The 25,109-nt window shown below is 41.5% G+C and overlaps 1 protein-coding gene across 1 annotated transcript in view; it reads left to right on the top strand.

The window, feature by feature from the left end:
- The first annotated feature begins 1,000 nt into the window (after positions 1–1,000).
- Positions 1,001–25,109, top strand: part of LOC126459788 (uncharacterized) — a 71,555-nt gene continuing 47,446 nt past the window's right edge. The window contains exons 1-2 of the mRNA XM_050095883.1: positions 1,001–1,151; positions 4,015–4,139. Of these exons, the coding sequence (XP_049951840.1) occupies positions 1,133–1,151; positions 4,015–4,139 (144 nt within the window). The 5' untranslated portion in view covers positions 1,001–1,132. The remainder of the gene's footprint in view (positions 1,152–4,014; positions 4,140–25,109) is intronic.

The raw sequence follows: 25,109 nt of genomic DNA, 5'->3' as shown, positions 1-25,109 counted from the left end.
ATCGACACAGACACAAGGATAAACATCAACCTACAATGCTGTCAACCCCACGAAACATAATTTCCTTGTTAGTCTGAAGTGTTGCCAACCCAAGACCAATAATAGTTAAAATTAATGCCTTATACAACCTTATAGTATTCAAAGTAATTGCGTATATGAAGTTTTGTTTCTGTTCACCCTGCTGTTTCTTTTCACCCCGTTTTACGGTACATATACTTGAAGGATGCAAGTAACCAGAGAGCCAGAGAGAACATCACGTAAACTTCCGTTGTGGTTTTCATCTGTGTAAGCGTCATTCAGAATCAACCATTTTGTGTGCAGGAGTAAATGTCATCTGTAAATGACAGTATTCTCTCCAAGCAGTGGGCGTTTTTTTGAAAATCTTGAGTGTACCATAACCTATATTTATGCATGTGTTTTTATTTCTGTTTTTGAAACTTTCTATCAAGGATAAAACTGTATTATTTAGTTATTAGATCAAAGAGTGCATAGAGATTCTGGACAGCCTGTGTATTCAAGTACAGACTTTATGTTTATACTTTATATCAACTTTCATTGTCCAAGATTTGACCACTGTTGCTTGTTATATTCAAAATATATGATCAAAAAATTAAGATTTTAGTTAGGTTGTCACTATTTGCTGTTAAACTGATTTCACAATGGAAACTCAGTTACTTAAATTACATGCATAATACAGGATTTACAGATTGTTGTTACACGGGAAAAATTTGCCCTTGGTTGGTGCTCCGAATAACCTAAAATACCTTGGTTTCCTAGTGTTAAACTGAACACACTTTATATCCTGGAGATCTAATTTCAGTGCCCAGTAACTTTTAATATTTTGTTATTGGAGGCAAGCTACCTTTATTGAAGTACTTTGCTTCTATCAAATAATAATTCCGTAGCTTACCAATATCTATGCAATTAGATGCGTAAGATCTTTGAGTAGCAAGGTACAACATGTGTGAGTGGGAAATACGAAATGGTGTTTGTAAACTTGCAGTGTCAACATATTCTTTCTCAAGCATTTGAGTTTCATTCAGGGAAACTAAATACCCAATGGCTCTGTAATACAAGGAAAGAAATAAACTGTATTTGTAAAGTCTGTATGTGAAGGTTGCCAGCATATAATATGTTTCACAACCCATCCGGTAAGTTTAGCTTTTAAGAGCTACAAGTTTTGTTAACACAGTGCGGGACGAATATTTTTATTAAGTTTCTCGGTGTATGAAATTATTCTTCACAGTGATATGCTACTTGAAAGTCACAGCGCGTATAGTTCACATGCATATTGGAATTTTTTAAAACCATTTACTGTTTTGGACCCATACTAATTTATGAATTCCGAGACTTGGGAAATTATAGAAAAATTTAATGTCCTGTGGTACTGGCACATTTTCGTTTAAAAAAACTGAGATGATAACTTTATAAGTATTGTACAGCAGGCGCTGTTTCTAGTGTTTGTATACCCTTCTGTAGTCAAATACTATTGCTTTTGTTATCTTCTTCGATACTCATAAATGAGTTTATGAATGTAAAGTTTTTTGTATTTGCATCCAGATATTAGTGAATATTCCCCCGTATAAAATGAACAGTAGATGCTGTAGCATTATTTTGTGGTTCTCACTTGAGATTATATCTGCCTATTGGAGATTATTTGCCCAGAACAAGGTGCTACGTCATGCCTGTCACGAAATTTTCAATCTGTACACAAATGTAACCGCATTCCTCACAGTAGTAGGCCTATTGTAGTTGCAATGAGTCACAAACTTGGCGGCATTAAAGACCTAACATTTCTCATGAATGAATTCATTATGTAAGTTTTATGACAATGTAGAATTCAGCTGTCGCGTGATCCATGTTTGCATAATTTCTGTATGCCTTTATGAACAAAGACATTATGTTTGAACCTAAAATACAGTGTACACTTTCATGACAAAACACTGTTATTGGTAAAAGAAAGTCGTTTCGTATAGCGAAATTTTTCATCTGTATCGCCATATTATATGTATTTAAGTGTCTCCTTTAGCTAATAGGAGAATGGCTTGCTGTTGATTTTGATATATAGTATGGAGTTTCCATGATGATTGTATAAACATCCAGAGATGATGGAGAACGGTATGTGTGCCAATTTGAGGTCAGGGACCCATGTCTGGAAAAGACAGAGTTGAAAGTTGCAGGTGAAAATTGTTCTGGTACCTCTGACAGTGGGCCTATTGGGATAACGGAAGCATCTGATTCCACCCCTCTGCTTTCACCAATAACGTCACCAATATGGCGGTAACGACCATTCATAACAACTCTCATAGCCTCCTGTAACGTCATCACATAAACATGACACCAAACACGAACATAGATCGAAAAACCACCAAACAGATATTCCTCCAAAAATATAATGAGACTAACGGGACAAATGGGGGAAATTGGGGGTTTTTGGGTGGGCACAAACTAAATATAAATACACGCCACTACACCAAACGACTAAAAACACTAAAATAACAAGACTCTACAGCCTTCTCAAATTCCACTATACACAAAGTCCACTGGAATCGGTCACTTCCCTTGACCTATATAGGTCAACATAAACTACCGATACCACACTATAAACCTCTAAACTTTCAACACCATCACACTTAATCCTACCACAAAAAAAGGGCACTTAGAAAATCAAAATTGGAATCGAACACTTCCCTTGACCTATATAGGTAAACAGCAACTACCAATACCACACTATAAATCACAAAACTTTCACCACCACAACCACACTTAATCCTACTACAAAAAAAAAAACCTTGAAAATCAAAATTGGACTCGAACAATTGAACACTCCCTTGACCTGTTATCCTTACGACATATCCACATATAGCCATCCCTGGTCTGAGACGCCGGAACTTTAGTAAGCCTCATTTCTTCACGACACACTGAATAGTTCTCGACTTTAGCCAACAGGCCGAATAGCTGAAGAAATTTTATTAGGCTAGTGACAACGCACTGTCCCCCATCATCGCCGACAACCGAAAACTGTTGTCCTTGTCAGTCATATCATTACCTACCAAAGACATAAACAAAGCAATTTATCAAAATTCACAGACGACGAACAGAAAAAAAAACTGCGATTACGTCGACATAACAAAACCAAAATCGTTAACTCACTGAAAAATATTCGCCGAAAGCACAGTCACCACCAATGCCACACACGTGCAATGCTACCATGCAAATGAACCCCATATGCCACATAACACTCTACCCATAAACACACCACCAGAGAGAACCACCGACCACAACAATACACCTCCTATAAACATGTCACATGCAAACTAAACCAAAAACATCACCTAACACACAACACATAAACACACCACCAGAAAGCATCATCAATCACATCAAAACACCTACAAACACTCTCACAAACTAAACTCCGCACCGTTGTGATGTCATCAACCACAACAGCCTTACATCATGGGTCAAAGTCGACGGGTGGAATGGGACGCTTCCATTGACCCGGTCTCTTCTACTGTAAGCTCTTTGCTTTCCTTATTTTGGTAGGAGGTAGTGTGGACCAAAAGGAGAAAAAAATGTCTAGTAAACATGAGCTCCAAAGTGCATACCTCAAGAGACTATAATTTTTGACTTGGTCTTTTCCAGACAAGAGACCCTTACCTTCAAGTGAAACATGTACACTTCTCCATCATTCCTGAAAGTTTGTAACATCACCACGAAGTATGCTGTATATTCCTTGCAGTTCTGGGAGTGTAGGGAAATAAACTGTCTTCTGTGCCTCTGCCAAAATTAATAGGTGGTCAGATTCATGGATCATTTAATGACAGGATATTTCAGAAGCATTGATAGGTATTTTCTGGAGATTATAGATTAAATCTTACTGTTTTCCTTGTCCTGCAGAAGTTGGGATGTAAAAGTGACTTAATAATGTGCACACTATTTACTTGTAAATGTTAGTCACTTGCATTGTTTAGTTTACTATTATTATGCATTCCTTTTTTTGTCTGCTAACAGAAGAACTGAAAGAGAGGGTTAAACTTGCCCTTGCCATAGCCATAGTCAGATCAAAACCAACAAATATCACAGCAAAACAAGTAGCAGTATCACTTAAAAAGAAGCTTGAAACTGAGCAATCTACTGTAAGTATGTCAATTATAAATTTTTTTAGTAATTATAAAGTTTTAACACAAAACACTGTTTGTCTCTTGAAATGAAAAAATTCATCAATTCGTTTATTATTACTTTGTTTCTAGGTCTGTGTCATTTACCAGTCGTGACTGGAGAGGGTTACAAATGTAAGATTTGGTTACAGTTTTATACAACATACAGCAAAGTATTCACAATAAGGGCAGATATAACATATTAAGTCAATATTGAGAAATTCTCCAGTGGAATATAATGAATGTTCTTTCAAGTCATGTGCAGTTGTCCTTTTGAACAGTCCTATCGGCAGTGACTGCACTTCTCGGTCCAGTGTACTGAACATTTTTAGGGCTACTACTGGAAAATTGTGTTGTGTTCCAATCAGTCGACAACTTGGTACTTCAATGTTCCTCTTGATGCCGGTTTACTGATTATGAATGTCTTTCCTTGTGCTGAAATCACCTTGGTTTTCTTTTACGCTGCAGAGGCATAGAAACACATATTGGGCGAATACTGTCATTATCCCTAATCTGGTAAATATAGGTTTGCAGTGCTCCTGTTTGTTTCTTGCTGTAATGATTATGACAGCTTTGTTTGAGCATTAACACCTCCTTACAACCTGCAGAGTGTTCCCATAACTGCAAACCATAATTAATATGGCTATGAAAGAGTGCATAATAAACTGTTATTAGGTATTGGTCAGTTAATACACCTTTTAGTTTTCTTACCAGGTATATAACATGAAAGAGCTTGGAACACACATACTCTGTGTGCTTGTTCACTGTCAGTTTGCTATCTATCATGAAGCGTAGTAGTTTGACAGCCTCCATGTTATCCTGGCAGCCTACATTGCTGAGACTGCATGTCATGTGTTGAGTTTTTCCTTGATTCATTTTTATTTTATTTTTGATAAACCACTCTCTAATTCTTTCAAAGAGTAAATCTGCTGCCAACAGAGCTCATTCAGCCATTTTTCCCTTTGCAAAGAATGTGGTATCAGCAGCAAACTGTAGAATATATTATTGACATAAATAAGGAACAGGAGAAGTCCTATGTCGGATCCCTGGGGTACACCATTTTCTGACTTTTGCTCTTGGGAGTTTGCTCTATGGACTGATACTATTTGTCTTCGGTTTTCAAGATAGGATTGAAGAGTAGCTAGGACCGCACCTTCAATACCATGACACTTCAGCTTATTAATCAGTATCTTGTGTGAAATGCAATCAAATGCTTTGCTCGGGTCACTGAGTGTGAATGCCACACTCTCTCTATCTTCAAACCCCTCCCTTGTCTTGGTGATTAAGTCCAGTACCACTGTAACTGTTGACTTTCCCTTGCAAAAACCATGCTGTGTGCCTGGAAGCGTTTATTGTTTTCAAAGTAATTTTGTATCTGATGTTTCATTACGGACTCCGTGACTTTAGCAAGAATGGGTGTTATTTAAATAGGTCTGGAGCTGGACACTTTGCATGGGTCACCTTTTTTGTAGACTGGTACTGTCCATGCCACCTTCAGGAAATCTGGGAAGACACCAGAAAATAAACACTTGTTAATTACTGTGGCTTGTGGCTGAGCAAGCTCTGGTATTATTTTCTTCAGTACTGTGCAGGGCATACCATAGATGTCTGGAGTTTCTGAATGCTTATAGGACTTCACTATTTTTACAAGGTCCTCAGGGTCAATTTCCTCCCAGTTTTTAAATGTGGAGCTTACATTTTTTATATTGACCATGGGATCTAAGCCTTAAACTGGAGTTTCCACTCTACTAACAAAGCACTGGTTGAAGGCATCAGGACTACTGGAATTTAAGATGGAATTAGGGTTCTTCCTGTACTCATTTACCAGATTCCATGCTGCTTTACATAGATTATGAGCTCTCTTTAATGAATAATTGTGTCTCTTTTTTGAAGCCTCCACTGCCTTTCTGTAGATTTTTTTTCCCCCTCTCTCTCTTAAACGGTTACAGTGAAGCAGGTCTTTAGTTGGAAGATCTACGGCTCTTTTTGTATGGTCTCTGAATATTTTGGTGATGCATTGTAGTTTATTTATCTCAGGTGTATACCATATCTTCCCTTTAATGGGTTTTTCCCTTCCTTGTGACTTATTGCAAGGTTCATCTTGGGGATTTCTGGGAAAATGTCATCAAATTTTGTTCTTAAGGTTTGGAACAGACGTTCAAATGAGTCACTGTACCCATTTCTGTAAGTTTCTGTTGCCAGTTTACACTAGACAGTGCTGCTTTAAGGCCATTAAATCTTTCTTCTTAGATAGCCCTTTTACTGAGTTTGTAACTTGAGTGCCATGAGATTGGTTGCAATTTACTTTTACTCTCCATACTAAGCTCCATTACTAATGCACTGTGGCCTGCAATCATTGGTTCAACTACACTGATATTATATTCCCAAGTGACAACTGTGTGGTGACAACTGTGTCTACACAGGCAACACCTCTTGTTCGGAGCTGGTTTGCTACAAACATCCCATAGCTGTTCATTAAGTTCATGAAAACCCTGTCTTTAGTACTTCCACTTACTATGTGTATGTTGAAGTCACCACACAATGCGAGTTTAGACTTAAGGTGCATAAGGTAAGATAAACAGTTATCCATCAGTGCAATAAAGTTTTCAAAGTTATCATCCGGTGAATGATGTACACAGATAAAAGTGAGATCAATGTTTGGTAACGAACGCTCAGCTGCATGGCATGAGTCAAGATATCCATTGGAGAAGTGAATCAGCTGTTCAAAACTATCAATACTTGACTATGGTTCAATTACTTTAAACTATTTCTGCTTACTGAAGCTAAATTTAACACACAAAAACTAATGGAAAAGTTCCTACTGTGAAAAAGCCATTGCTTTTACAGTGAAATAAAATTCTTGTTGGTGATCTAGAGCCAGTTAAATATTTATGTGATAACACCAATATTTATCATAGTTCTTTATGCTGTTGGAAACTGTTAAGGCTTTTTCTTCCTTAATTAATTCGAGTATTGTATTAAGTGAAGTTTTCCATACTGTTTGGCCTACTTACAACCAAACTGTCACCTTTCGACCTAAGCTAAATGTTGGGCTATGTTACAGATCAGCCTGCCACCGCAACCTAAGTTCAAAATATTAATACAGACTCAAAATAAATATTGTAGTGTTTTCTTCTCTTAATGTGTATGCACATATGAGATCACATGATCATTAAGTTGTAGAACGAAGCCAACATTCATTATAGTTATGTTCAGTTGCTCCTGGTATAGCCTGTTGTTATGTTGTTGTCTTTTTCTCCTCAAAAGTTTGGTCAACCTAAGTGCTTTCTCGTAGTTTCATCCAAAAAGTTACTGGAAGACATGAAGTACAGATTACTGAATTAAAGATTTTTCTTGTAATGATGTAAACTGCTATACCTGTTCATAATTCTACCACTTGAACATTCTCCATTATCAACAGTGACTGCTTTTTTTCTGGCACTCCCTCAGTAAAAGTTTAAATATTTAAAATCACAAGTGCTTATTACTAATTCTGTAAATTCCATCTTGAAGGAGAGCCTTTAGGAATGTGGAATGAGCTCTAGGAACTATAATGCCATCAGCAGTGTCACAAATACTTTTCTAGAGCAACCCGAGATCTACGCACTGTTGAAGATTCACGAGACATGTTATTTTTTCCAATAATTAATGACTGCAACTGTGTGACACGTTATAATCACAAAGCCTGTCAAAATGGCTCATTTATTAAGAATTGTTTGTCTTAAGTCCGAAGACTGGTTTGATGCAGCTCTTCAAGCTGCTCTATCCTGTGCAAGCCTCTTCATCTCTGAATAACTACTGCAATTTACACCCCTCTGTATTGTTTCTATATTTGTCTCTTGGTCAGTTAATCTACAAATGTATTTTTTTCACATTTGGCACAAATAGATACTGTGAGAACATCATAGAGGAAACTCAGGATAAACACAAGATGACAAAGAGAAAAATCAGTGACAGATTGTGTGTTCAGCACATGTACAAATATTTGTGACACAGTGGGAACATTTATCCATGGTTTCACTACATCCATGGTTAAATGTTGTTCTGATATACATGATAGAGCATGAGATGAAGGAAACTTTAATGACTGAGTTTCTGGAAAAAGTTAAAGGCCGCAGTTGCTTGTGAGACAAGATCTGTGATGAGTACACCAGTAGAGATGCATGAAATGAAGCACTTATTTCATTTTTTGATGAATCCATGATGGTTTCATGTTGTACATAGAGTGAGTAAAAGATTTCTATCATATGAATAAAAGTCACTCGACCTTCTGTATTTCAGTTTTCAGGTTTTCTTAATAACACTGATTAGAAGTGAAATCTAAACACTGGAATACAGACAAACTAGATCTTAGATTTGATTTTCAGTATGTTTTGGAAATAAAACCTAAAAACCAAAATGTAGATAGTCAGTTGTTATTTATTCATAAATGCTCTATATTTGCTTCATTGTTACAAGTGTTTAAAAAAATCAAGTCTATATCCAAGCCTTCATCTATGAAGAGCAAAGGGTAGAATTTTTTGTACAGTTCTAACAGTTGCTAAGTGCTTCATTCCCTGTATATCTGTTGTTATATTTGAGTTGCAGACAAGCATGATGAAAAACACTTTTACAGATGCGCTTTTGGCCAAAGTCTTCATCAGAAAGGAAGACCCATTCACACAACCAAACAAATCTCATGCACACACGACTGCTATCTCTGGCCTGTTTAGCCAGAAGGCAACTATGTCGCAATCAAGAGTGGGGCACGAAGGGAGGAGGGATAGTAGGGTATGGATGGGGGGAGAGAAGTCATTGATGCCTGGTGGAGCATGCAGGGACTAGACGGTTGGTAGGAGGGGAGGGGGGCAGAATTGTAGAATAGCAGTGAAGGGGAGAAGACTGGTGGGTGCATTCGTAGAAAGTGGTGCACAGTGAGGGTAGAAGGACGTGAGCATGGAAAATATGATAGGACAGAAGGGGGGAGGGGGGGGGGGGGAATGGAAGTATTTGGGTGGAGGCTGTGAGGCAGTAGGTTAACATAGGTTGAGGCCAGGATGATTTCAGGAATGGAGAATGTATTGTAAGGATAACTCCCATCTGTGCAGTTCAGAAAATTGGTCATAGGGGGCAGTTCCAGATGGTGCAGGCTGTGAAGCAGCCATTGAACTCAAGTATGTTATGTTCTTTACAGTAGAATTGGAAAACTGGTAAAAGCTGACCTTGGGGAAGGTCATTTTGGAGTCTGTAAAACTGTAGGAACATACGAGGTAATACTGACCCTGTGACTTCTCATAGAAGATAGGGCAAGGAAAGGCAAACGTACTTTTGTAGCCTTTGTAGACCTAGAGGAAGCTTTTGATCATGTTGATTGGAATACTCTCTTTCAAATTCTAAGGGTGTCGACAGGGAGTGAAAAGCTGTTTACAAGTTGTACAGAGTTATGAGTCGAGGGGCATAAAAGGGAAGCAGTGGCTAAGGGAGTGAGACAGGGTTGTAGCCAGTCCCCGATGTTATTCAATCTGCATATTGAACAAGCAGTAAAGGAAACCAAAGAAAAATTTGGAATAGGAATTAAAGTCCAGGGAGGAGAAACAAAAACTTTGAGATTTGCCAGTGACATTGTAATTCTGTCAGAGACAGCAAAGGACTTGGAATAGCAGCTGAACAGAATGGACAGTGTCTTGAAAGGGTGATATAAGATGAATATCAACGAAGTCAGAATGAAAATAATGGAGAGTAGTTGAATTAATTCAGGTGAGGCCTGGGGAATTAAATTAGGAAACGAGACATTCAAAGTACTAAAAGAATCACCTAATTTTTTTAAAAAATTGTAACTATTATGTTATTTGAGATATGTGTGTGAGCAACATACTGTTAGAAAGAGCAAACTCTCAAGCTTTACATGGTTCCCACTAGGTATCAACAGTGTGCGCCACTTCAGTTCTAGTAAAAATGGTGTTGGAACAACAGAAAGTGTTTTGTGTTCTACGTTTTGCACAGTGTGGGTCAGTAATAACAGTTCATTGTAACTTTCATACAGCATGGGTCTTCCTACAGCACAGAGCATTAGATGATGGCATGAACAATTCCAAGACACATGTTTGTGTAAAGGCAAATTGCCATGCTGTTCCTGATGTCTGACAGAGACGTTGAACGATCCGCCATAGTTCCGCAGAAATCTATTTGCTGTGCAGCTCCACAGCTCAGCAAGCCACCAGTGTCCATTTGGCATGTGTTGTGTTGATGTTCCCACGTGAAACCATAAAAAATTCAGCTACTACAAGCTCTTCGTGAAGGTGACAAACAACAGTGTGTGGAGTTCTTTTATTTCGTCCTTGGCAAGATGGGGAATGATTGGTTTTTTTCCATCTTTAGTGACGGGGCAATATTCCATTTAAATGGAGAGGTGAACCATCATAATGTGAGGATATGAGGTTTGGAACAACCACCATGAAGTTGTACAGCACGAGAGGGACTCTCCAAAAGTTAATGTGTTTTGTGCAGTTTCATGGGAAGAGGTGTATGGTCCATTTTTCTTTGCCATGAACACTGTTACAGGAAGCAAATATCTTGATATGCTGGAGAACTTTCTTTTCCCACAATTGGAGACTGTTTCTATCGACTTCATTCACCAACAGGATGGGGCACCGCCACATTGGCATCTGGAAGTGCAATAATTTTTAAATCAAAGTGCTACTGAACAATGGACTGGTCGCACTGAACCAAATCATTAAGCCTTACATTACTGGCCTCCAGGGTCACTGGACCTGGCTGTAAGTGATTATTTCATGTGGGAGGTTTATAAAAGACTGTTTTTGTATGCCTGTGTTACCAACATCAGTGAATGAATTGAGACACGGCATAACAGCAGCTGTGGAAGCTGTAACTCAAGGGGGGCATATTGAACACCTATGAAAAGTTATGAGAAAAATTTTTTTTTAGTTTCCCGTTCATCAAAAAACAGAATTCACTCTATATGTTTATTAGTTTCAGAAATATAGACATGTCAGATCAGATGATTCTTTTTGATACACCCTGTAAATTAAAGTCTCAGGAATTCTTTTCTGAAAGTATTTGTATGGAGCACAGCCATGTGTGGACATCAATGCTAAACAGTTTAGACAAGAAGATAATAGAAGCTTTTTAAATGTGGTGCTACAGAAGAATGCTGAAGGTTAGATGAGTAGATCATGTAACTAATGAAGAGGCACTGAATAGAATTGAGGAGAAGAGGATTTTTTGCACAACTTGACTAGAAGAAGGGATCGGTTGGTAGGACATGTTCTGAGGCATCAAGAGATCATCATTTTAGTATTGGAGGGCAGCATAGAGGGTAAAAGTTGTAGAGGGGGATGAAGAGATAAATACAGTAAGCAGATTCAGAGGGTTGTAGGTTGCAGTAGTTACTCAGAGATGAAGACGCTTGCACAGGATAGAGTAGCATGTTCAACTTCATCAAACCAGTCTTCGGACTTAAGATCGCAACAACAACAAAACAACAGTACCATTGTAAATTGATAAAGTGTACAGGGAAAATATCATGCACACATGATAAAATAGTGTGCTGGAGTAGCACATATAATATTAAATTAAACAATGGAAAATCCAGAATGGAATGTGACAATTTTATGTAGAGGAGATGCTGAGTCACAGATAGGCACAACAAAAAGTCTGTCAGAAAGTAAGCTTTCAGCCAAGAAGGCCTTCATCAGAAATAGACAAAAAACACAAACACAACTCTCACACACATGGGCACAGCCTCTTTCCCAATCATGTCAACACCATCTTGGTCAGTGTCAGGAAGTCCTTAACATTGTCTGGATAAAATGTTACAGTTCACTGTTTCACAGTATGATGAATTATCTCGGGTCTCTCACTCTGACTGCAAGATGGGCTGGGCATCTTTTTCCATTTGAAAGGAAGTCCTTGCTTACTTCATGGTTTGAGCAGATTATTCTGTCTCCCTTACTTTCAAAGGCAGATCGAAGGCCTCTGATTTAGTCAGGTTAGGTCAATCTGTTTTCCTTATGTTGCTTGCCTGATCCATATTTGCTCCCAGTAATATCTTAACCCATGAAGAAGCTACACAACTGTTTTTATTGCTTTGTCTGGATTTCTGTTTGTCATATGTAACACATCTGGCCAGCTTGGAGTTGACTTGTATTTTCTTATAGTCAGTAGCAAAGCTTCCTACTTTTTGTGTTTAGGTGGAGAGATATGACTTAGAACTGAGATAAAGCAAATTGATGCAGTTTTTAGCAGCCAGTGATCATACACTTTATTGTATTGAGTTGGATGTCAAACTCGATGGTATGATTGCTATTTATCAGACAGTAGCACAGTATTGTGTCATGCTATACACTAATTGCAGTACAGAGTAGGTCAGCTATTGATTCCCAAGTGATAGGCCACAGCTTTTGGAATATATTGTCCTTAGTGCGAACTTTTACTGTGGTATTAATCAAGTGTGACTGCTAGGTCAAGGGTCATTGCTCACACCCATAAGATTACATTCCAATTCCCATACATAGCCCCTGGATGGTGCTAAATGATCAAGAGTAACTGAAGGTCGAACAGTCAGCATTTGTCAAACTCTTTTCCTTTGAAGGAGATATCAAGGTGGTAAGGTAATGACCACAGTTCTCTCTTCTAATCATCAATACTTTTATTACACGACAAACGTACAGGTTGAAGACTAGGTAGGAACTGAGGTCCTCGAAGTATGCAAAAACAAAGATCAACTCGAAGACATAATACACATATGATGTTTTGGCCTATGGATGCCACATAGCCCCCCCACCCCCTGCAGTATGGAGTACGTATCCGAAGGCGGGAAGGGGGGAGGGGGTTGGCGAGAGTTTAAGTGGGTTACAGTGAGTTCCTCTGCATCTAACGGCATGGGCCATGTGGGAGGAGAGTTTGGAGCTAATCCTAGAATGCAGATGCTGAAGTCTTGAAGCGACATCAGCGGTCGTAGTCGTCGGCCAGTGTGGGAGCGCTGGTGTGGAAGATTGCCGTCAGCAGGGAGCCTAATGATCACCTTTCCACTAGGCCTAACATAAGCACGTAGGTTGCCACACGTAGCACTTCAAGAGATTTTGAAACGCATCACTACACGTTGTGACATACCACCTAACGAGTCACACGAATCGTCACATGCAAGCAGCACTAATGCAGTATCACCACTAACTACGGCAGATAAACCACAAATGTCATTAGGATGGAGGCGGGTAGAGAGCTCATAAGTGGCAACTGCTAACAGAGAGGTATGCTCAGCCGGTTGGGTGGGGAAACCGTAGCACGGTAAGGGCGGTGTGCTGCGAGTAGAGGGGTGAGTGTCAGACGGTGAGGTCTGAGTGGGCATGGCAGGAACCTGCGGGCTGCGCCGGTTAGAAGAGTGGCACGGTGTGCTGTCGCACAAAGATGGAACTGTTATATTAGAGCCCTGGGAGCTGGGGCTTCTGCTATGGGAGACGGGAAGCAGAAAACTCCGGAATGAGTGTGGGCTCGTTGACGGGGCCGGTGTAGGCATGAGTTTACTCGAATCATGAGCAGAGGAAGAAGGCCGAGGCTGACCAGAGAGCCTGGTCTCTTCAACGGTGGGTGAGGTAGGGGAAAACTCGATGCGAGCAGGTTTAACCCTGTTGAAGGAAACAGTAGTTACTGAGCCCTTAATTACGATGTCCATTGTATTACTGGTTCGTTTGACAACTCTGTACGGGCCTGTATAAGGGGGCTGTAACGGGGCATTTACAGTGTCGTCGTGAAGGAACACAAATTCTCAAGCGTCGAGCACCTTGGGAACATATGAGTACAGCGGAGTGTGGCTGGAAGGGGGCGGGGGTTGAAGCTTGTTACAGTGTAACCTCAACCATTCTACCAAGGGCGGCAGTTCGGACGGTTTGGCGACTGGAATAGGAGCAACAAGTTCGCCTGGCAGTGTAAAGGACTGGCCATAGACAACTTGGCCACTGAATTTTTAAGGTCTTCCTTGAAAGTGGTCCACAAACCGAGTAAGATGAATGGCATGGCTTCTGTCCAAAGGAGGCCATGGCAATGAAGGGCTGTCTTAAGCATCCTATGCCAACGTTCCATGAGGCCGTTGCTTTAGGGGTGGTATACTGTTGAATGAATTTTCATGATGCCACACAGCCTACATAGTTTACAGCAAGTAGCACAGTTTTGTGTAGTCGAATCTTTTCAGTAGCAAGACGAGATGGAAGTAGGGAAACATCTGCGCCCGTGTCGATGAGAAAGTTTGTGCCAGAGTTAAAGTTGCAGACGTAGACTCCTCCATTCGAAGCATTAGTGTTGGACACCGAATGGAGCGTGGGACGGTGCCTGTTGTTTACGTCGCAGGAGGTGGCGCCGCTGCCTACCTGCAGTTGAAGTTTGGGTAGGAGCACACCGGTTTACAATTGCGTGCTTGTTCTTCAAATTTTGTGTGGAAGATACAGTATTTATGGGCGGATGTCTGTTCGTGCGAGTGGGCAGACGGCGGCAGCCCAGAATCTTCTGTGGAGTCAGATGTGCTGTTGTTGTGCAGAGATGAAGGTGGCAGTAGTTCGGCGAGCTTGACAGACTTAGGGTTAGTGGGGCATCCATGTTGGGGCCCTGGTTGTGGTTGGAAACTGGTGTAGCTGCCGGACTGCTGGGCACGGCGTTCACGTAGTAGAGTGGAGTAAGCTCGGTTGGCGGCGCGCAAGCATTCGCTATTTGGTCTATCTTCGTAGGTGGAGATGGCCGTTTGGACAGACAGAGGCAGCTTTTCCGTCCAAATCTTAGTGAGCGTACGTCTGGCATGTTGCACTCACCGACGAGAAATTGAAGGCATCGCCACAGCTGGGACGGAGATCTGTCGCCGAGGCGTTCTTCATAGACGAGCTGTCGAACGTTTTATCTTCTTGTCTTGGAGACACGTTCCAGTATTGCTTGTTTAACTGTAGCGTACTTCTCATTTGGAGGAGGTGACTTAACCAGGTCATAAATTAAGTTGACATGGTCGTGGAGGTGGTTCATGAGGCATGTGAAACGGGCGTTGTCATCAAGTGTACATACACTGAAAGTGTGCTCGACCAGGTTGAGCCAGAATTCCAGGTGGGCAGGTTTGAATGCCGGACGTTTCAGTAGATTCGACGAACTGGTGGTCAAAGAATGCGGTCAGCCACTCGCCAACGCAAGAGTAGGCAAGTCAAAGCTAACTCTGCATCATGAGGACGGTAGAGAGGAAGCAGACGTGCCAGCTGTGTTCATAGTAGCTGGAGGGGAAGCGAAATCTGTTAGCAGAAAGCCCGGCATGGAGCGAAGTGGGACCGGTTGTTGCGGCAGAAGGTCAAATTGTCACGGCGGTTGCTCGACAGGTTATTATGCGATTGGTCCTCCACATCTGCAGCGAAATTGTCCATCACAGACTCACTGATGAGCTTGGTGGAACCTGACATGCTCAAATTACTGCACTGATGAACACTCGGAGTAACAGGCTGGCGAATATCGTTCACATAGTGTGCAACTGGCGCGGAGTGATACACATGTGGATCTTGCACATTCAAAAAGGCGTCCTGTTGTGGCACATTATGAAAACTATGCTCCCCCCTATTTACAGTTCTTGCATTAAAGTTTGGTATCAGTGTGTAGTGGTTTATTGTACTGCTGTGCGGTGAAAACTGAAGCACTTCAGGGCCAACAAAGCTGGAGTCGGAGATCGCTGGCATCATGTTCAAAACTACTGCACCTGACGAGGTCCCTGGGTTACTTGTACTGCTGTACGGTGAAAACTGAAGCACTTCAGGGCTAACAAAGCCGGAGTCGGAGATCGCTGGCATCATGTTCAAAACTACTGCACCTGACGAGGTCCCTGGGTTATAGAGGCTATAGGACTGAAATTCACATCTGGCACCGACTACAGCTGGCATGCTTAAATTTAGTTGCTGTTGCTGGTGAAAACCGGGCAGCGACGGCGTGTTGTAGAAGGCCATTGTGTAGCAGACAAAGGTCCATGCGGAACGTGGAAGCCAGCGCGGTGGTCACTTTGTACTCGATTCGACGGATTATTTGATCTTCGGGGTCACCACTGAAGGCGATATCAAGGTGGTAAGGTAATGACCATGGTTCTCTCTTCTAGTCATCAATACTTTTACTACACGACAAACGTACAGGTCGAAGACTGGGCGGGAACTGAGGTCCGGGAAGTATGCAAAAACAAAGATCAACTCGAAGACATAATACTCATATGATGTTTTGGTCTATCGATCCGTGGATCGACGCCACACCTTAATGTACATGGAAGTTTTAATTAAAAAAATATCATGTGACTGACAGAAATGATTACTGCTGCAGAACCAGAGTTGCTTTACAAATGAATTGTATTGGTTTTTCTGATAAAATAGATATATAGCTAATACTCTTAATGGCTGAAGCCACACAAAAATGGTAGTTGTAGAAATATACTAATTTGTTCTTAAACTAAATCTTGGATTTTGTTAGACTCGATTGTTGTGACACATCATCTGAGTAGATGTATGTCATACATCCCATGAGCACAAGTGTACTAGTGTTGTTGTAACATATGAGAGACATCTGTTTATTATGAGTGTTGAGATTGCTAATGCCAAAATGCAAGCAGAACACATCTAAAAGCCACAGTTCTGGTATGAGTAGGTTGTGATTCTAGTCAACAACTATCAAAGATAGTCTGTGGTAAAATCTAGAGTGGAAACAAGTACGCACTGTAATGCTTGGTGGAGAATTCGTGGTGAAGTCTATGGTGCAAGCAGGTCAAATAACAATATTGTGGAATACTACTTTCCATCTGGGAAGGCAATAATCAGATGGCTGCTTTTCTGTGCCACCCTTATGTACTGTCATCAGTAAAGAGTTGATTTAGGAGCCTCCCTTTTGATGGTAGCCATCTCTAATTCAGCACGGTTATTGTAGTATTGCTGGATGCTAAATCTGTGCCATCACATAGGACTGCAAGCTTCCCACCCATTGGTGACTTCAGCAAAGTGACAAGGATTCGGTGCATAGATTTTCAGATTCGGAACACCATCCTCCTCCTCTCCCCCCCCCCCCCCCCCCCCCATGAACCATAGACCTTGCCGTTGGTGGGGAGGCTTGCGTGCCTCAGCAATACTAATAGCTGTACTGTAGGTGCAACCACAACGGAGGGGTATCAGTTGAGAGGCCAGACAAATGTGTGGTTCCTGAAGAGGGGCAGCAGCCTTTTCAGTAGTTGCAGGGGCAACAGTCTGGATGATTGGCTGATCTGGCCTTGTAACATTAACCAAAACGGCCTTGCTGTGCTGGTACTGCGAACGGCTGAAAGCAAGGAGAAACTACGGCCGTAATTTTTCCTGAGGGCATGCAGCTTTACTGTATAAATAAATGATGATGTCGTCCTCTTGGGTAAAATATTCTGGAGGTAAAATAGTCCCCCATTCGGATCTCCGGGCGGGGACTACTCAGGAGGACGTCATTATCAAGAGAAAGAAAACTGGCATTCTACAGATTGGAGCGTGGAATGTCAGATCCCTTAATCGGGCAGGTAGGTTAGAAAATTTAAAAAGGGAGATGGATAGGTTAAAGTTAGATATAGTGGGAATTAGTGAAGTTCGGTGGCAGGAGGAACAAGACTTTTGGTCAGGCGAATACAGGGTTATAAATACAAAATCAAATAGGGGTAATGCAGGGGTAGGTTTAATAATGAATAAAACAATAGGAATGCGAGTAAGCTACTACAAACAGCACAGCGAATGCATTATTGTGGCCAAGATAGACACAAAGCCCACGCCTACGACAGTAGTACAAGTCTATATGCCAACTAGCTCTGCAGATGGCAAAGAAATTGAAGAAATGTATGATGAAATAAAAGAAATAACTCAGATAGTGAAGGGAGATGAAAATTTAATAGTCATGGGTGACAGGAATTCGGTAGTAGGAAAAGGGAGAGAAGGAAACATAGTAGGTGAATATGGATTGGGGGTAAGAAATGAAAGAGGAAGCCGCCTGGTAGAATTTTGCGCAGAGCCTAACTTAATCATAGCTAACACTTGGTTCAAGAATCATCAAAGAAGGTTGTATACATGGAAGAACCCTGGAGATACTAAAGGTATCAGATAGATTATATAATGGTAAGACAGAGATTTAGGAACCAGGTTTTAAATTGTAAGACATTTCCAGGGGCAGATGTGGACTCTGACCACAATCTGTTGGTTATGAACTGTAGATTAAAACTGAAGAAACTGCAAAAAGGTGGGAATTTGAGGAGATGGGACCTGGATAAACTGACTAAACCAGAGGTTGTACAGAGTTTCAGGGAGAACATAAGGAAACAATTGACAGGAATGGGGCAAAGAAATACAGCAGAAGAAGAAGAATGGGTAGCTTTGAGGGATGAAGTAGTGAAGGCAGCAGAGGATGAAGTAGGTAAAAAGACGAATGCTAATAGAAATCCTTGCGTGACAGAAGAAATATTGAATTTAATTGACGAATGGAGAAAATATAAAAATGCAGTAAATGAAGCAGGCAAAAAGAAATACAGAAGTCTCAAAAATGAGATCGACAGGAAGTGCAAAATGGCTAAGCAGGCATGGCTAGAGGACAAATGTATGGATGTAGAGCCTTATCTCACTAGGAGTAAGGTAGATACTGCCTACAGGAAAATTAAAGAGACCTTTGGAGAAAAGAGAACGACTTGTATGAATATCAAGAGCTCAGATGGAAACCCAGTTCTAAGCAAAGAAGGGAAAGCAGAAAGGTGGAAAGAGTATATAGAGGGTCTATACAAGGGCGATGTACTTGAGGACAATATTATGGAAATGGAAGAGGATGTACATGATGATGAAATGGGAAATATGATACTGGGTGCAGAGTTTGACAGATCACTGAAAGACCTGAGTCAAAACAAGGCCCCCGGAGTAGACAACATTCCATTAGAACTACTGACGGCCTTGGGAGAGCCAGTCTTGACAAAACTCTACCATCTGGTGAGCAAAATGTATGAGACAGGCGAAATACCCTCAGACTTCAAGAAGAATATAATAATTCCAATCCCAAAGAAAGCATTTGTTGACAGTTGTGAAAATTACCGAACTATCAATTTAACAAGTCACGGCTGCAAAATACTAACGCGAATTCTTTACAGACGAATGGAAAAACAGGTAGAAGCCGACCTTGGGGAAGATCAGTTTGGATTCTGTAGAAATATGAGGACACGTGAGGCAATACTGACCCTACGACTTATTTTAGAAGCTAGATTAAGAAAAGGCAAACCTACGTTTCTAGCATTTTTAGACTTAGAGAAAGCTTTTGACAATGTTGACTGGAATACTCTCTTTCAAATTCTGAAGGTGGCAGGGGTAAAATACAGGGAGTGAAAGGCTATTTACAATCTGTACAGAAACCAGATGGCAGTTATGAGAGTCGAGGGACATGAAAGGGAAGCAGTGGTTGGGAAGGGAGTGAGACAGGGTTGTGGCCTCTCCCCGATGTTATTCAGTCTGTATATTGAGCAAGCAGTAAAGGAAACAAAAGAAAAATTCAGAGTAGGTATTAAAATCCATGGAGAAGAAACAAAAACGTTGAGGTTCGCCAATGACGTTGTAATTCTGTCAGAGACAGCAAAGGACTTGGAAGAGCAGTTGAACGGAATGGACAGTGTCTTGAAAGGAGGATATAAGATGTACATCAGCAAAAGCAAAACGAGAGTAATGGAATGTAGTCGAATTAATTCATGTGATGCTGAGGGAATTAGATTAGGAAATGAGATACTTAAAGCAGTAAAGGAGTTTTGCTATTTGGGGAGCAAAATAACTGATGTTGGTCGAAGTAGAGAGGATATAAAATGTAGACTGGCAATGGCAAGGAAAGCGTTTCTGAAGAAGAGAAATTTGTTAACATTGGGTATAGATGTAAGTGTCAGGAAGTCGTTTCTGAAAGTATATGTATGGAATGTAGCCATGTATGGAAGTGAAACATGGACGATAAATAGTTTGGACAAGAAGAGAATAGAAGCTTTCGAAATGTAGTGCTACAGAAGAATGCTGAAGATTAGATGGGTAGATCACATAACGAATGAGGAGGTACTGAATAGGATTGGGGAGAAGAGGATTTTGTGGCACAACTTGACTAGAAGAAGGGATTGGTTGGTAGGACATGTTCTGAGGCATCAAGGGATCACAAATTTAGTATTGGAGGGCAGCGTGGAGGGTAAAAATCGTAGAGCGAGACCAAGAGATGAATACACTAAGCAGATTCAGAAGGATGTAGGTTGCAGTAGGTACTGGGAGATGAAGAAGCTTGCACAGGATAGAGTAGCGTGGAGAGCTGCATCAAACCAGTCTCATGACTGAAGACCACAACAACAACAACAACAACAACAACATCCTGAACCTCGGAATCAATGTGTATGGAGATTTTTTCAGCATAGTCAAACCACTGGCTGGCAGATACTACACAGAGGCAATACTGTGTTTTCTGACCAAAATATCAGTTTGCAGGAGCTTGTTTTGGTTTAAAGGGCCATGTGTGTGGTACTGTGTTCCTGTGGGTGATGATGTCTTGTGCCTGGGAGTGCTGTCTATGGAATTTTCTTTGGTGATTATTGTTATAACCTATTGCCCACAGCAGACATGAGTCATGTCACTATGGCAGGCGTATTGCATACCAACATTCAAACAGTATGCTCACAGCTACCCGAAGTGGCTGCCAGGGGCAGACCAATCAGCAATCGCAGTCCTGTCCCGCCATGTGTGAGCAACACGACTTCAGTTACACCAGAGAGAGCCAGTGTCTTTATGATGCCATGTCTGGGCATGTTGGCTCTCATTAGTCAAATATGCTTATTATTTGTAACTACATCCAGTGTATTCTTGTTGTTGTCACTCCATGACCTAACAAACCATAACTGTTTTATGATTATGTTTTTCCTTATGATCTTATTTAGAATATAAGTGGTGACAAGTGAGGGTAGGATTTTTGTGTGTTTCAGACCCTGTGATTTTTCTTCCATTTGGCCCTTTCATGGAGGCTTTACTCCAGTCACTACTGCAACAACAGTAGATGAACATGGCTGACAAACTTTAAAAGTCAGTTGTCCATTCTGTTACATAGCTGGTGATTAGTGATGCGAGTACCGAAAATTTGTCTGCTACTTTCATCACAAATTGAGTTCCTTGTATTCTGAATTTTGGACCAGTTCTGTAAAGTGTTAGGTTGTGCAAACAAATTTGCTGAACACATCACCTATAAACCCTCTACCGGCCCTCGCTTTTTACAGGCACGACCAGTACCAGTAGCTTCCCGCAACCAAGTCAAGGTGGAACTAGATCACTTAATTGGGGGAGCTTAGACAGATTTCCTCAAGTTACTTGGTTGCACTATTAGTGCTCGTGAAGAAGCCGTCCTGTCATCTTTGTCCCCTGGTGACTTCAAGGTCACCATTAATTCGCAGGCAGTCATAGACACGTACCCCCTTGGGGGGGGGGGGGGGGGGGTAATTCTGTTTGAAAATCGACTTGGCCAAAGCCTATCTTTAAACTCAATTGTACAAGGCATCAAAATAGTTGCTTGTTATGAATATGCCTTTCAGCCTCTGTAAGTATCAATGGCCAATGTTTTGGGTTGCTAGTGTGTGTGCCATCTTTCAAAAATTTTTAGAAGACATTAAATCGGTTGTCTGTCAGTGCATTAAGTATCTTGATGATATCATTGTGACAGATGCTACCATGGAGGATCACCTCCATAATCTCTGTTCTTTGTTTACTGTTCTGCAGACTGCAGGCCTCGCATTAACCTTGCTAAATCTCACTTTTCCATCCTTCCATTGTTTAATTGGGTAATGAAATTTCCTGGCAGGGCTCATGCTCCTTGGTACATGTCGCCGCAATTATGGCTTTACCCCATCCATCTAATCTGTGAGAACTTCAGACCTTCCTCGGCATAGTGGCATACTACCACTAGTTTGTTCCCAGGGAGGCAAGTATAACCCACCCTTTGAATCTGTTGCTACAGAAACGTGTTTTTTTGTTTGGTCATGTGAGTGTGCTTTGATGCAGAATAAGGATATCCTTGCTTCACATTGTGTCTTGCAACTTTTCACCCTGGCAAGCATCTAGTCCTGGCCACGGATGTGTCTGAATACAGGGTGGGGTCGATCCTGGCCCACCGTCATTCAGATGGCTGTGAACACCCTATTGCCTTTGCATTGAAAATACTCAACTTGGGTCAGTAACATTATTCTTAAGTGGAAAAAGAAGCTTTTGGTGCTCTCTGTGCCTTAAAGAAATTTCACGTGTCCTTGCGTGGTACAAAGTTTCATTTAATTAAGGACCATAAATCCTGGTTTTCCTGTTTAGCCTGTTGATGTCCTTACTCTATAAAGCTGCTCATTGACTTCAACATTGGGGTGTATTTTGTCCTGGTACAATTACGAGATTCATTTTTGCCCCATGTCACAACATGAATACACGAGTGCTCTGTCCCAGCTTCCCATTGGCCCTGACCCCTTGGTAGATCAGAGGAACTGCTTTGTTTTCAATTGAATACAGAGGTCAGGCACAGGTTGAACGGCTTCCCCATCACCAGCTCTCATATTACTCCTGCTGTGGTGCAGGCCTGGTGCTCTGGCAGGTCATTTTTATGATAAAACAAGGGTGTCCTGACCATCCTCTGGGCCGGGCTTCAGACCAGCTTCAGAATTTTTACGATCTGCGCCATTGCCTCTCCCTCTTGGATGGTGCTTTTCTCCTTTCTACAGAAAAGTTTGACTCCGTGTGTCGTTCCTCCAGCAGCTAAGGTGGGCGTAGGTCTTACCCTTATTACAGCTGGTTCAGTGGGTAATCTCTCTCACAAAACTAGTGGCACACCACCATGTGTTTTGGCCAGGCATCACTCAAGAGGTGAAACACCTTGTCATGGCCTGTCACCAGTGTTCAGTCAGCAGGTGATGCCGCACACTGTTTCTTTGCTGTGGCTGGCACCTACACAGATGGGAAAAAGTCCATGGTGATTTCAGTGGTCCTTTCTTTAGACGCTTCCATGTTACTAGCTATTGATGCTTTTTCTGCTTTCCTAGTGTCATTTGCTGTTAGTCTGCAACAGCAGATGCAACTGTCAAGACCCTGTCGAAGATATTCTCAGTACAGGGCTTGCCTTGCTCCCTGGTTTTGGACAATGGTCCTCAATTTGTGGTGCAGTCTTTCAAGGACATGGCAGATGAACAAATAGGTAAGATGATTTCCTGGCCAAGGAGGCTCTCACATTTTTTTAGATCTCTTATAGAACAATGTCAATTTGTGCCAAGAGTCCCGCCAGACTTCTCACCCTCGAGCTGCTGTGCAGACATCCCTTGGCAGTGCTGGTTTTGTCGACATTTGTGCCTGGTGTGCCAGTCTTAGCCAAGGGATTTGGATGGTACTCTCAATGGTTTCCAACTGTCATCCACAGCCAGCGTGGTTACTGTGTCTTCATTATTCGCACCAAGGGCAGGCTCAGCCACACCCAACTAACCCAATGGTCGGGGTTCTGTCAGCAGTGACGATAGGTTTGCTTTCTGTGACCAATGTCAGCATGTCACAGTGTATTTAGCTGATGCTGCCATCAGCAAGCATGGAAACACGTCTTCGTTTCCACAGGCTCTCCTCTCCAGTCTGCCATCGTCGTTATCCGTACCAATGGCCTTCATTGTGGACTAATGTCCAGATGCCTCCTGCCCCCCTGTTCCATCCTGTCCACCATCGTCCCAGGATCAGGTGGTAGTGGGGGCTGCCCTCGTCCCAGTCACTTTTGTTCACACGCGGCAATCCAAGTGGTTCTGGAACTTTTTGCGCCTTTGGTTCCCTCCTGATGCTGCCACAGACACTGTGGACGTCTCTGCAGATGGTAACACCTGGTGATGTTGCCTCTCCAGCTGTTTGATCTGACCCATCCTCCAATAGCTTCTGCACAGTTGTGATTGGATTCCTGGTACTGTTTGTCTGGAATGACCAGCTAATGCTTCAGTATTCACTTTTTAAGTAAATCTTCTGGGGAAAAATTATTAATTGATCTATTTGATTGCCGCCAAGTGGTACCAGCAGTATAATTTCTAAGTTTGGGGGGAGTAGCACAGTCATACTTATCTTCATGTATTTCCTGCCATATTAAAATAGTATTATGTGCCAGGGCTCAGAACCCGCAACCTTGCCTTTCACAAGCAGTGCTCTTACTGACTGATATATCCAGGCATAACACACAGTCTGCCTTAAAAGCCTCAATTCCGTCTATCCCTCTCGCTCATGTTCCAAATTTCATATAAGCTCTCCTACATATCTTGTTGTACTACCTTTCCTGGAAGAAAATATCTCACAGAGAAATCTTCTCTTGAAGTGTGGAAAGTAGGAGAGAGGCATTGCTAGAATTGAAGTTGGGATGGTAGATCGTAAATTGTCTGGATAGCTTAGTTGTTAGGAATATTGTCTGCAAAGAGCAAGGTCTCAAGTTCGAGTCCTGGTCCAGCACACAGTTTTAAATTATGAGAAATATTCAAAACAGTGTACATCCAATTGCAGAATGGAGGATTCATTCTGAAAACAACTGCTAAGCTTTGGCCAAACCAGTCTCTGTGATATTCCGTCAAACTAGGTGGCACAGTGTTAAGTCACTGGACTCTTACTCATTTCCTTCCCCAATCTGAGCTTGAGATCCATCTGTAATGAGCTCATCATCAATGGAATGTTAAAACCCAATCGTCCTTTCTTCCAGGAATGCTAGTCCAGCAGGATAAACAGGGCAGTTTGAATATCTAATGGCATTAAAATGTTGTATAGGGGAGCTGTCTCATATGCTAAGGACAACACAAGCCCAGTTACTGAATTTCATCACAGCAAACTGCAACATGGGGAAGAATGTCATTAGGCATACTAAACAATGCTTATTTTAGATTGATAAAATCAACATATTACTTGTAGGTAAAAATTGTATTTGCTGATG

Source organism: Schistocerca serialis, chromosome 1 (genome assembly GCF_023864345.2).
Source record: "Schistocerca serialis cubense isolate TAMUIC-IGC-003099 chromosome 1, iqSchSeri2.2, whole genome shotgun sequence".
NCBI classification, from domain to species: domain Eukaryota; kingdom Metazoa; phylum Arthropoda; class Insecta; order Orthoptera; family Acrididae; genus Schistocerca; species Schistocerca serialis.
The sequence above is the reverse complement of the archived record's forward strand: the minus strand, read 5'-3'. Positions and strand labels throughout refer to the sequence as shown.